This window comes from Arachis hypogaea, chromosome 7 (assembly GCF_003086295.3).
Source record: "Arachis hypogaea cultivar Tifrunner chromosome 7, arahy.Tifrunner.gnm2.J5K5, whole genome shotgun sequence".
NCBI lineage: Eukaryota > Viridiplantae > Streptophyta > Magnoliopsida > Fabales > Fabaceae > Arachis > Arachis hypogaea.
This window is the reverse complement of record NC_092042.1, coordinates 34,579,998-34,591,990: the sequence shown is the minus strand read 5'-3', so window position 1 is coordinate 34,591,990 and position 11,993 is coordinate 34,579,998. Positions and strand designations below refer to the sequence as shown.

General features: G+C 40.8%; 3 protein-coding genes across 7 annotated transcripts; 1 reads left to right on the top strand and 2 right to left on the bottom strand.

Annotated features, from left to right (window-relative positions):
- The first annotated feature begins 368 nt into the window (after positions 1-368).
- On the top strand, positions 369-5,801 carry LOC112702928 (protein FAR1-RELATED SEQUENCE 5). 5 transcript variants are annotated; one of them, XM_025754165.3, is made up of 5 exons: positions 380-911; positions 1,747-1,901; positions 2,857-5,121; positions 5,273-5,437; positions 5,533-5,801. In XM_025754165.3, exons 3-5 carry the CDS (start codon positions 4,162-4,164, stop codon positions 5,575-5,577), a joined length of 1,170 nt encoding a protein of 389 aa, XP_025609950.1. In that variant the 5' UTR covers positions 380-911; positions 1,747-1,901; positions 2,857-4,161; the 3' UTR covers positions 5,578-5,801. The 5 variants fall into 5 exon arrangements, with proteins under 5 accessions (XP_072055470.1, XP_072055472.1, XP_072055471.1 ...); XM_072199369.1 differs by lacking the exons at positions 5,273-5,437; positions 5,533-5,801 and having other exon boundaries at positions 369-911; positions 2,857-4,291; XM_072199371.1 differs by lacking the exons at positions 5,273-5,437; positions 5,533-5,801 and having other exon boundaries at positions 369-995; positions 2,857-4,291.
- Positions 5,802-6,387: 586 nt separating this feature from the next.
- LOC112702927 (uncharacterized) lies at positions 6,388-7,903 on the bottom strand. The gene is made up of 4 exons (XM_025754164.2): positions 7,778-7,903; positions 7,113-7,234; positions 6,945-7,014; positions 6,388-6,854 (listed from the first exon to the last, which is right to left on the bottom strand). The coding sequence occupies exons 1-4, from the start codon at positions 7,871-7,873 to the stop codon at positions 6,645-6,647; spliced, it is 498 nt and encodes a 165-aa protein (XP_025609949.1). The 5' UTR covers positions 7,874-7,903; the 3' UTR covers positions 6,388-6,644.
- Positions 7,904-10,413: 2,510 nt separating this feature from the next.
- Positions 10,414-11,642, bottom strand: LOC112701368 (uncharacterized). The gene is made up of 2 exons (XM_025752135.3): positions 11,308-11,642; positions 10,414-11,200 (listed from the first exon to the last, which is right to left on the bottom strand). The coding sequence occupies exons 1-2, from the start codon at positions 11,582-11,584 to the stop codon at positions 10,737-10,739; spliced, it is 741 nt and encodes a 246-aa protein (XP_025607920.1). The 5' UTR covers positions 11,585-11,642; the 3' UTR covers positions 10,414-10,736.
- Between the last annotated feature and the right edge of the window lie 351 nt (positions 11,643-11,993).

Below are 11,993 nucleotides of genomic sequence, written 5' to 3'. Positions count from 1 at the left end.
GAATATTCTATATGTATAGAATACCACTTGTCAAACGGAGAAGTGTGCACATAAGGCTAGGGGCAGAAGCTGTTGGGCAAAGGGACCCACACCTGCATTGGGGTTCGTGTTTGAAGGAGACAAAGTCTATGTTTTTGCAGTTAGTTTGGTTAGATTAGAGTTGGTGTTTAGCTGATAATTAAAAGGTGATTATATTAATTATTACCTGGATTTATGGTTGGGCTTTTTTGGGCTTATAGTTATGGACGTGGACTATTTAATAATGCAATTTTTGGTTGTGGTATTTTCCTTTAATACAGCCCAAATACAGAAACAATTTATGAATGGCTTTATGTTTGAAAACCCCTTCAATAGAGCCTGGTTTTTGGCCTGTTTATGAAAGAAAACACTAAATCTCCTACCCGAAGCCGAGACAAACCCCCACCAAAAATCTGACACTCCCACTCATCTCCTCTCCGCTCTCTATCGAAAAATCAGATTGAAAGAACATAAGGAAACCCTAGCGGACCAGCTGCCGCACCTACCGCGACCACTGCAGCCGCCGCACCAACCGCAACCGCTGCAGCCGCCGTACCCACCGCAACCACCGCAAGCACCGCAGCCCCACAGCCCCGCGGAACCCACAGACACCGGAGCTCCTCTCCTCAGCTCGCGCGTGCTTTCTCTCTATTCGCCGCTGCTGCGCCGCGGAAGCTTCGTCGCCATCGCAAGAGCTGTATCGCCGTCGTAGGAACCTCGGTCACCGTCCCAGGTAGCTGTGTCGCCGCAGGAGAAAGCTCCGTTGCCGTCGCGTGGAAGCTTTGTGGCCTTCGCCATCTCCCCTGTTCAAGCGCTCTGTCTCTCTGTTCGCCGGTGTGGCCCTGTCCTTCGTCGTCGCCGTCACTCCCCTTCCTCCTCGCCGCTGGGAAGCAGTAAGCACGCTGACTCTCTGAGTGTTGGTCCCAATGTTCATATTTGCACATCACTTCACTCGAAAGCAGACGGATTTAAGACAAGTATAATTACATTTGGCATCAAAATTTTCATTATTTCTGAAATTGTGAATGAGTACATTGTCTCTTATTTTATGAAACTGGAATAATCCGGTTAATTGATGATTTATGATTATAGAATGATTTTCTAAAATGATGATGATGTTGTTACTGATATGTTGTTGGCTGCTTGTTGATTTTCGGACGATTACTGATTGGTGATGATCAGTGGCCAAGTTTAATTCTGAATTGGGGTTGGATATAGTTGAGTTACTGGATTTAATTCTGAGTTGCTGAGTTAATATTGTGTATTTTGTTGATGTTTGCTTATTCTGAAATGCTGAGTTTCTGAAATGAGTATGATGTTGCTGATTTTCTGATGATTAGTAATTAGTGATAATTAGTTCCTGTGGGTAGTTGAATTTTGTTATTAGTTTTTGGGTGTAGAATATTAGGTGCAATTTTGAATTTAGTAGGTTAGAAATGATCAAATTTAAAAATTTAGAAATTATATATTAAATCGTTAATTAATATTTAATTAAATAGGTTGATCTCCGGTTGAATCCTGGTCGAACTAATAACTCAGTGAACCAATTACTTTCCCGGTTCATTGACTGGTTTGGTTCTTGCAACCTTGATAAAAAATGAACTAGCATAGGAAACGTTGTCAGGAAAATTTTTTTTTCCATAACTATTGTTTATACATAAAATTATTCCTGTTAGGGAAATTGGAAGAAAGTAAGTGTTTGCAATTGTTGTTGCCGTTGGTGGATAGGAGGTGTTCTCCTCTAGTCGTCAACGTCTACACAGCCGTGCTATCCTCACCGTCGCGATCTTCTGTAGTCGCCCTTCTTGTTGTCGTGGTCACATCTGTTCCGTTTATCACCTCTGGGCGTACGAGTCTGCTTGGTGTCCGGGCTCCATTCCCTGGTAAGGACCGAAGTACGACTTCTTCAGTTGCGATTTGTTGTTGTTAATTTTTCAGATCTTTGTTGTATATGTTCGGACCTCTTACTTAAGTTTATGGAATAGTTAAATTTATTGTCTGTATGTTGAATTCAAACTAGGATTCATTTCGGTGCTTAGTATATAGGTATATGGAGGTCAAAGTTTGTTAATTCGATCAAGTATGCCCTTTTGAGTGTTGAAAGTTTTGATTTCGTGGCATGCGTGTCTTGTTTGTTTGTTTAACTCTTCGAGTAATTTGAGAATTTTAAGATTTGATTTTTCCCAAAATAAAGGAATTAGCTAGGAATGATGACTGATTTAGCATCCCGTGTCAAAAAATGTGTATCCATCAGGTTGTGAAAATATGTTAATTGGATCAACCAGTTCCCAGTGAGTCTTATATGTTCTGATTGCTTAGCAGGTGCGTGTTGTTTCTCTTTTTTAACCCTTCTAGTAATGTCTTGAAAATTGTAAGATTGAATTTTTTTTCCTAGCATAAGTTAACTTGGCTCGGAATGATTGGTGCTTCGGCGCCACAGGTTAGAAAATATGTATGCATCAGGTTGTGAACATATATTTTAATGGGTTAGACTAGCCTCCTTTAATTCTTGAATGTTCTTATCGCTTAGCAAGTGCGTCTTCCTTGTTTATCTAACCCGTCCAGTTATCGTTTGAAAATTGTAAGATTGATTTTTTCTTACTAAATTAATTGGCTCTGAATGAATGCTCTGTTAGCATCCCAAGATAGGAAATGTGTATGCATCAGGGTGTGAACATATATTAGTGGCGGTCACCTAGCCCCTTTTGAGTCATGAATGTATTGATTGCTTATCAAGCTGTTCTTGTTAGATTATACTACGCTTCAAGTAATTTTTAGCGCAAATATTAAAGGTTCTATTTTTTTCCCAACTGAATTAATTGGCTGGATTTCCAATAGGTAGGGTTGAGGATGGAGGGCAGGAATGGTTTGTTTGGTGGTTGCGAGGAATTTGGGAATGCAATTGGATCAATTTGCAAAAATGATAGCGCAGAGAATGGTTGTGACAGTGAAGCTCGTCAGCCCAGTTTGGATGATGATGCATCAGATTATGGAGACGTCATCGGTCTCACAGCAGAAGATATATGTAACAAGGTCTTTCGGAGTGAGGAACGTGCTTATGATTTCTTCGCAAAACTTGGAAAATTTGTTGGGTTTGGGGTCCGAAAGGGTGACTACGGGAAAGATGAGGAGGGGAATTTGATAAGGCGGAGATTCTTTTGCAACAAGGCCGGTTTAAGGGACCAGAAGCACTACAACCGGGTGGATAGAAAAAGATCACATCGTCCAGAAACGCGCACGAATTGCAAGGCAATGCTGTCAGTGTATCTTGATAGGGTTTCTTGCACTTGGAAGGTTAGGAAGGTGAACCTGGAACATAATCATCCACTAACGCCCAGGACAATCGTACACATGATTCCAGGATTTCGCCGTATGTCAGAGTCTGCCAAGGCACACATAGATGGGATGCAGAGGTACGGCTTACCAACCTCAAAGATACTGGGGTACATGGCAGGAATTTCTGGGGGGTATTCTCTCCTTGGATTCACCAAAAAGGATGCTTACAATTACATCGATAAGTGCAAACGCGACAAGATTATGGATGGTGACACTAATGTGGCCGTCATATACCTTGAGGGAAAGGCCACAGCGGATCCGATGTCGATGGCAAGGTACAACGTCACCGATGATGGTATGTTGGCAAACCTCTTCTGGGCTGATGGAGCAAGTCGAGTAGATTACCAATATTTTGGTGATGTCCTTGCTTTCGACTCCACCTACAAGAAGAACAAATATAAGAGGCCCTTGGTCATATTCTCTGGCACGAATAACCATAAACAAACAACAATCTTTGGCTTTGGTCTTGTTTTGGATGAGCGCATACCTTCTTACACATGGATGCTCGAGAGCCTGGTTGAAGTAATGTGTGGCAAGACACCGTCCGTAGTTGTTACAGACGGAGATGATGCAATGATTGCAGCTGTGCAGAAAGTTTTTCCACGAGCAACTCATAGGCTGTGTGCGTGGCACCTACAAAGAAATGTAACCTCGAACTCAAACGAGGACATGTTTCGGAATGTGTTTGCAAAGTGGTTATATGCTGACATGGAAATTGCCGACTTTGAGGCTGAGTGGGCTCAGGCAGTGATAGACTTTGAATTGAGTGACAAGTTATGGGCTTCCCAGATGTACGAGAAGTGAGAGATGTGGGCCAACGCATATCTGCGGAACAAGTTTTGTGCTGGCTTTCGGACGACATCTAGGTGCGAGGGAATCAACGCTAATGTAAAAAAATTCCTCACTTCTAGGCATAGCATTCTAGAACTTGTTCAGAATCTCGAGTTGCTTGTTCGGGAGTACCGAAACAATGAGCTTCTTGCACAGTTTAATACGTTATATAGCATGCCGGTCATCACTAGTTGCTTGGATTCCATTGAAAGATCTGCTGCCAACGTGTATACTCGAGCTGTATTCAACGAGGTTAAAAAAGAGATGGATCGGGTGGGCACAGTCAATTTTGTTAGTAGAAAGAGGGTCTCCACAACAATTTTGTATATGACAGAAGACTATGGTAATCCGGGAAGACGAGTTATGACGCTATTTGAGAATAATGTGGTTAAGTTAGAATGTCATTGTCGGTTCTGGGAACGAGTGGGGTACCCTTGTAGGCACATGTTTTTCGTTATGAAGCACGAGCATTTGAAAGCTATTCCCGATCGCTTGATAATTAAAAGATGGAGACAAGATGCCAAGGACATCGGACAGTATGTTGATGACATCGAAGAGGAATCCGAGAGGGGCTTTTTGCTGAGGCATGGTGCCCTTCATGCAACTTCTCAATGGATGCTTTTCGTTGGTGCAAAGAAGCAAGAGCTGTTTAGAGTTGCTTTGAATGGGATTAGAAACGTATGCAGGGACCTGGAAAATGGAAATGATAAAGCTGCAAATGGTGCTTCGAAGAGGGTTGAAGTCGGCATTAGGGACCCGGTGGTTGTTAGAACGAAAGGAGCGTCGTCTTCAAAGAAGTTAAAGTCGAAGAAAAGAAGGTGTACTAGTTGTAGAAAAATAGGACACACTAAGCGGAGGTGTACAGTTAGCAGGAGGACCTTCAATGAAACAGATGCCACGAAAGGTGCTGATATATCCAACACAGACCGTGCGGAGGTATTCTCCATACATAATCAGTTGAAATTGATTACTAATTTCGTTTTGTAAGAAAATTTAAATTTGTATCTAAGTTTCCCACTAATGAGTTGTGCACCCATGATGAGTTTATTGTGTATTTACTGTTTCATGTTATGTTAAATATGTCCAGGCGGAGTGCACGAAAGGAGTAACACGAGCAGGTGTTGATGTTGATGTCTTAGAGAAACATCTGAGCGGTGATAAAAAAAGCAATGGTGATCGGATAGTTTGCACAGCTCAAAGCCAGAACATGTATTCGTTAGGCGATCACAATGAACCTGATTGGGAAACAAAGGTGCGTAAATCTTGCCTATCTAATACATGTTGTGTGTTTAGTTGGAATGGAAGTTTACCTTATTGGTATTATCGTGACAATTTTTTTCATCCTAGGTCATGGATATCTTGAGGAAGCTGAATCCAGGAACGGACGGCTAGTCTTGATGCTTGGCGGATGGGTGTGATTGTTTTTTTATTTTTTTCTTTTTTTTTTGGACGGTGTGTAATTGCTATATGAATTGTTATGGTTTTTTTTTGTTTGTTTTTAACAATACTAGCCTTGTAGACTGTGGATGCTTATGTGTAAATGGCGGTCTAATGGAGATGATAATCCTTGCCAATCCTTTTAACATAAAAAAAATTACGAGAAATCATTTAAGTCATTGTGTGATCATTTAGCAACAATTGGGTTTCGGGCATTTTATTTCAATTGGATCCTCAAAAATGTAAGGGCTAATTAAATGGTGCCAAAAGGCCCAATTCATAGTTATTCATTGTTATAACTAGGTTCTGTATTCCATTAAAAGGCCCAATTCATAGTTATCACTAGGTCCTCTGACTCCACTAATAGGCCAATTCATAGTAATCATCAGGTCCAGCAACATACGATAGGGAATGCCAGATGTTCACAATATAGGGAACGGTAGAAGTACAAACCTGAGTGGTTACTAGAAGTAAAATAATTGGTACAAAATTTATGGTACAAACGGAAACGAAGAATAGATTTTGATAATCAACAGAGAATTGAAGACTTTTTTGAGAGCCCAAAATAAAAGAGGTTTTGTCGTTGGAAGTAATATGCAAAAATTTCCTCCATTAAATGTAGAGATCGAAATTGCAGAATCTGATGGCCTCATCCCTCTTATCGTGTACGTCGATAAGGTCACACATACAAGCGGTGTTTTTTTCCTTTAATTATGTTGAAAACGAGATCACGCATATGTTGATGTGATATATAATAAGGTAATATAAAGTGTTAGCATATGATGCTTAATAGGTGATAAAGTCTTGCATGTCCTATTAGAGTTGTGCATGCAAACAACTGTGAACGACGATCCAATGCTTGCAATAATGCGAGTCAGAAAACAACCAAAATGGCAAGCTCCAAGGACGGGTGTTTTCGGGTCGCATTACTAAGGCCTAGGATAACATGTCATCCACGACGTCCACTTCAAGTACATACATTTTCACAAAAAATTATAACCAAGTGATGCTCAGATTGATGCTTATATGGTAGGGCTTTGACTACTGACGCTAATCACCGGTGATGCCTTTGTGGATTTTCTTTTTGTTGCCATCTGGGGCTTTCGAGCAGGACCCCTCACCGCATTATCCCAGTATTCAACCGCTCTTTGACAGATTTTGGACCTTATTGGGTTGGCCCTTGACATGACCAAATCCACAGCCAGCTGCATCCGGTGGGTGTCATTTACAATCTGCAAAGAATAATCAGTTCGGTAAATGAGTTGAAGGAGTTCTTACATAAGTAATGCAAAGGCACTCATAAATTTATAATGGCCTGGTACCTCAAGATCATACGAAGTCCACAACTCAGACAGTTGCATCCATTGTGTAACCCAGACCCCGCAGTCTAGTCTGATCAAAGATAGTGCAAATAAAGGCAACAAATTCAGGATATCAACTTCGTGTAAATATGTGAATTTTATAAGATGCAGAGGAGATGGTGTGCTCACGAATTACGCCGCTGTTGGCTGGTCATGGGCTCTCGGACCTCAAACTCTGACCTTTCTGGACATTTGCTCTCCTTCTTCCTATAAAATTTCCTATCCTTGAGTAGCCTTAGCAGGAAAAATGCCTGCATGGAAATATGCGATTCACAAAACACAACGCTGATAAGCACGGTATGGAAAACATACATATATGCTTAATGCAAAAGGAAAAATAAAATAATTACGTACGCTAAGCACCCAAGAAATGGAAACAGTGTTCCGAATTAAATTTTCACCCATACATATTTCATAATGTAACCCTAAGCCTTGAAAATATTATTCAATATTTCAAACAAAGCAGAGTACTGAATTCTACGTAAAAGTTAAAATATATTCTAGTCTTATACCAAAAAGTTTTATAATAAAAAATACTTGTGTAACTGACGCGATTATTATACTTTATATTCATATCTTGAATTAATTTCAATGATATATACATGTTAGACCGCTTCCAACTTTGCAAATAACTATGATTACCTATAATCAGATGAGTACGTAACTTTAATTTAAAATGCTTAAACATAAAATGATGAAGGCAATGTACAAATCATTAAATAAACTTACACCACACATACGTTTGCTAACTTTAAACACCACTATGTGGATTTACCAAGTTGGCAACTACATACCACGTACTCCATTTGATCCATTCTGCCTTCACGCGCGTCGATGTCTTTAGCAGAGTCCAGATATATAAGAGCTTTTTCGCGCAAATCCACAACCATAAGGTACCAGTGTTGATCCTTATTTAAGGGAATGTAAATCTGGGATGGAAGAAAAGGACGTTTTCAGCCATTAAATCATGAGTTGCGTTTTTTTTCCTTAAAATGACCAACGTTAAATGTCTAACCTTTGCCGTCTCGTCAACATATTTCATGTATTTCTGACGAATAAAGGCCAGAGTTTCCTTGCAATAAGTTGAAGGGTTCAAAGCTATTTGCTACATCAACAGAATAAGGATTATGACTGACCTCATGTAACATGTACGCACAGGAAGTGTTTATTATTTACTGGGTACCAACGGACACTTACAGCAAACGTGGTCGGAAGCCACCATACGGAGTCATGACGCTCGTCGTTAAGCATGGTTGCTACGAGGTTTATAACCTAAGCGTGTATAAAAAAAAATTTGCTGAAGTCGAATACCACTTTCTAGCCAAAATAACACTTATGAAGCCGTTAAAAAACCGTTGAATGGTCATTACAAATTGCATGTTATAAGACATCACTTACATCGTCCACAACCTCCTGACGGGGGCGCAACGACCAGAATGCATGTCTAGGTCCGTGGCAGTGTTCCCCAGAATACAAAATCTCGCTGAAAAAAAAAAGTCGAAGAAATTGTAAGGAGTATCTCCACAAGCGTGAAATGATGAACACGAGTAGAAACGTACGTGTGCACCATGTTTTACGACTAAATTATGACGACGTACCCCTGTTCCAGGTCTCTGGCGAAAATGTAGGCTGCCACGGCTAGTTCCGTTGCGATAAATTTCATCCCTTTTGGTGGTCTGAAATCTACATCCAAAAACTGTTGACGTAGCATACTATGGTGTAAGACAGCAAGCATCGCAAACTGTGCAAAAAATCAAAAGATGATACAAATACCTTAGGCATATCATCCGATGATAACAGCCCGTCCTTCTTAATCTCAAACAGCAACGGTGTAACATCCCCGGGATTCTCCCCTAGCATTTCTCTCTCATGCTCGTCGTCGCTGCTGTCAAAGTCTAGCCTTCTCTGCACAACAAAGTAGAAAACCTACCATAATCCCCAGGTGAAAGGGAGGTTTGCACAATATGGATAAATACATGAAGGAAAAACTACCTTCAGTGGATGATTTAAGTCTGCGACCCCTGTCGACCCCAACTTTTTTTTTGACTGGGACCTTGTAGTCATACCCTTGTTTGCGACGTCAGCCTCTTTCTTTCCAGGCCAGTCTGCCTCGTACGGTTCAATCCCAACTTGGGGATACTGCTTCCTGCGCCGGTCCGCATATTCCTCCCATAAAATCTCTAGTATCTTTCCGTGGCTCGTGATACAGTCGGAGAGCGTCTTCAATGTACGGGCTTGGGAAGATTGCAATGCTCGTGTGGTGCTCACATTTTCCATGAGATGCTGTGCAAAAAATACCACCATACCAGTCAGTATGGTTTGAAACAGAGAACAACATAACACGATCTAACCGTTGCCAAAAATGGATAACTACAACTGACCCGGCGAAGTTTGTTGAAAACAACAACCAACGGATCTTCGCCTGGTATTAACTCTTCTGCCGTCAGTTCTGGAATGTCACTGAAACAAACATATATTAGATTTTAACCCGACAATGAACCAACGATGCAAGGGGTGTTGCGGAAAAAAAGTTTCCATACCATATACCGTCGGCGCAAGGGTCTGCTGCAGTGGGGTGAGTTGCATCATCCTTCTTCTCTGATTCCGTTAAACCTTCCATTCTGTTGACCTCCACTGCTAGAGTTCTCTTTTGTCACAAACTAAAGACAGTTTATACAAGCGACTATGCGAAGACGAGGTTTGATAGATAACTTAACCCAAGTCGCGTACAAATATTCGGGTTGTCTCTATCCAAAAGGCCCAAATAAAGAATTGGCCCATCCACCCCTCCAGACCATGTTTTACAAAGCCTTATTTTAGTAGAGTACAATAGGTTCGAAGCACAAATTTGGCTGACTGCTTTTGACTGGGAGATTAAAACCACTACCAACGCATTATCACTCAGGAAAAACAACGACCCGTGAGTTACCATGCAGGTGCTACTCATGATTGACGGTGTAAGCATACTTGAGATGACAATTACGACGTGACTATAACAATTTGAATCACATTTTCTTCTAATTTACGAAACACTTGATGCCCTACCCCTCAGTATGAATATTTTGGTTATTACCGCCTGATGATAATATTTTCCTTTTTTTTTTAATATTACCCCAATTTGTTTGAACATGATCGTTTAGTAATTTACCGTTAAGCGTAGGATAGTTGTATATAATTTACTTTACGCATAGAACCAATTGTTGCGGAATTTTAAACCTTTAGCTATGCTTGATCATATCTTAAGTATACCAATATCCATTTCTATACAAAGTTTATTTACCTATAATGTAGGATTAAAATATTTTGGGGTCATGATTATTCAATATAGAAATGCTTAGTCATAGTAGAGTCTATACTAAAATTTAGGACTAAACCTCCCTTATAGAGCGTTAACATATTGATCCTGCAGAACCCGAAAGAATAAAATATATAACGTAAAATGGCATACCACATGCACAACTAATCGAAATTAAGTACAATTGTGGAATTAACTGACGTCATCGTTCGTTCTTGTTAAAGTAAAAAAACTTAATTTTTCATGAATAAAACGAAGAAGCCCATGCACGGACTATAGTAATGTGAGACGAATCAAACTTTAAGGAACCCAAACAAACTTGTTAATACTGCATGAAAGTGATGTTTCAAGCGCTCCCACACTAAAAATACCTTCCACACAAAGATGATACCACTACAGATTCAACATGTAACTTGCTTATGAAGAACCGAACCCCTAATATAAGAAATCACTAACCACTAGCCGTCGAAAATTTCTTGAAACCTTGAAAGTTGGATTACCAGTTCTGCATTTTCCTCCTCCAAGACACGAACACGCTCCCTCAAGCCGGCCACCGTCTCAGCACTAGAAGATTCATGTGGATCTTGCATGCGGACCATGACTCTATAGTTGTAATCATGTATCATATACCCAGTTGCGCCTAACAGCCGTTCCAACATGAGGAACGCCACTTCTTGCCTGGCACTTCTCTCATCTGCATATGCAGGACCATGCACCACAAGGTCTAACCCTCGGCCATTTTCTGGGAGCACTACCGTATAGCGGAACATTAACCCCCCACCCTTGGAATCGGATGGTTGTGGGACATATATAGGACTCCCAATATGCAAAAGGGCGCAAATCCTTAGCAGCATCAATTCCATATCCTCCACGTGGATGAACGTACTACCATTCGTCCCCATGTTGGATTGGCCACCTACATCTATATTAACGGAAATAAATACCTAACAAATAGATAACGCAGAAAGAAAAGGACTTAATCCATGAAAAGAAATGAAAAACCAAAACTGCCACATCAGTCGCCCCCACCGTCGAACTTCTCAGTTGATACAGTGGTAACCCTACGAAGCAGACGGGGCAAATCCATGTCATACACAGTCCGGATTTTTTCGTGCGATGGCAGGTCCTCATGAAGCATGATTCCCCCCGCCCTTAGCCAAGACTGTGCCTCCTCCAACATCCGGAAGCCCTTGTACTCGTTGCTTCTAAAACCAACCACTTGTTGCTCACATTCCTTCCAAGTGGTGTATATCCCTGGGGATTTGTCCTTCCTCACGGCGTAGTAAGGGTATCGTCCACTCTGCATCCCCTAACTACCACTTTAGTGAAACTTTACAACCTTTAGATGGTGGTGGGAAATCCGTGCGATTATGAAAACAACGACCATCCTCCATATATAGTCCAACCCCCTCACGTGAACACACTTCCCTCCCCTATTCACGTTGTCTTTTACTGGTTTCTTCCTAACTACGACAATTGTCCCTCAAAAAAGTTGCATGCATTTATTTGTTTCTCTATCCAAAAAAAGCCTAAAGAAGTACTAATATCACAATTTCTATAATTAAAACCCTTAATCTCTACTGTGCCAACGCATTTCCATAATATATTAACTGCCAATGGATCGGATATACAAAAGATCACTTAAAATTATCTACGAAAAAAAAAATTAACTATGATAGAAAGGCCTCTAATTTCGTTACTTACATTAAAAGTGA

Bases quoted from the DNA above. Each gene is read 5' to 3' on its own strand.
- LOC112701368 (XM_025752135.3), bottom strand. From the start codon at position 11,584: ATGCAGAGTGGACGATACCCTTACTACGCCGTGAGGAAGGACAAATCC. The intron at 11,201-11,307 runs GTGGGGGCGACT...CCGTTAATATAG, and splicing joins ATCAACTGAGAAGTTCGACG to ATGTAGGTGGCCAATCCAAC.
- LOC112702927 (XM_025754164.2), bottom strand. From the start codon at position 7,873: ATGGTTGTGGATTTGCGCGAAAAAGCTCTTATATATCTGGACTCTGCT. The intron at 7,015-7,112 runs GTGAGCACACCA...ATCTTTGATCAG, and splicing joins AGCCAACAGCGGCGTAATTC to ACTAGACTGCGGGGTCTGGG. The intron at 6,855-6,944 runs GTACCAGGCCAT...TATTCTTTGCAG, and splicing joins GGACTTCGTATGATCTTGAG to ATTGTAAATGACACCCACCG.
- LOC112702928 (XM_072199372.1), top strand. From the start codon at position 2,869: ATGGAGGGCAGGAATGGTTTGTTTGGTGGTTGCGAGGAATTTGGGAAT.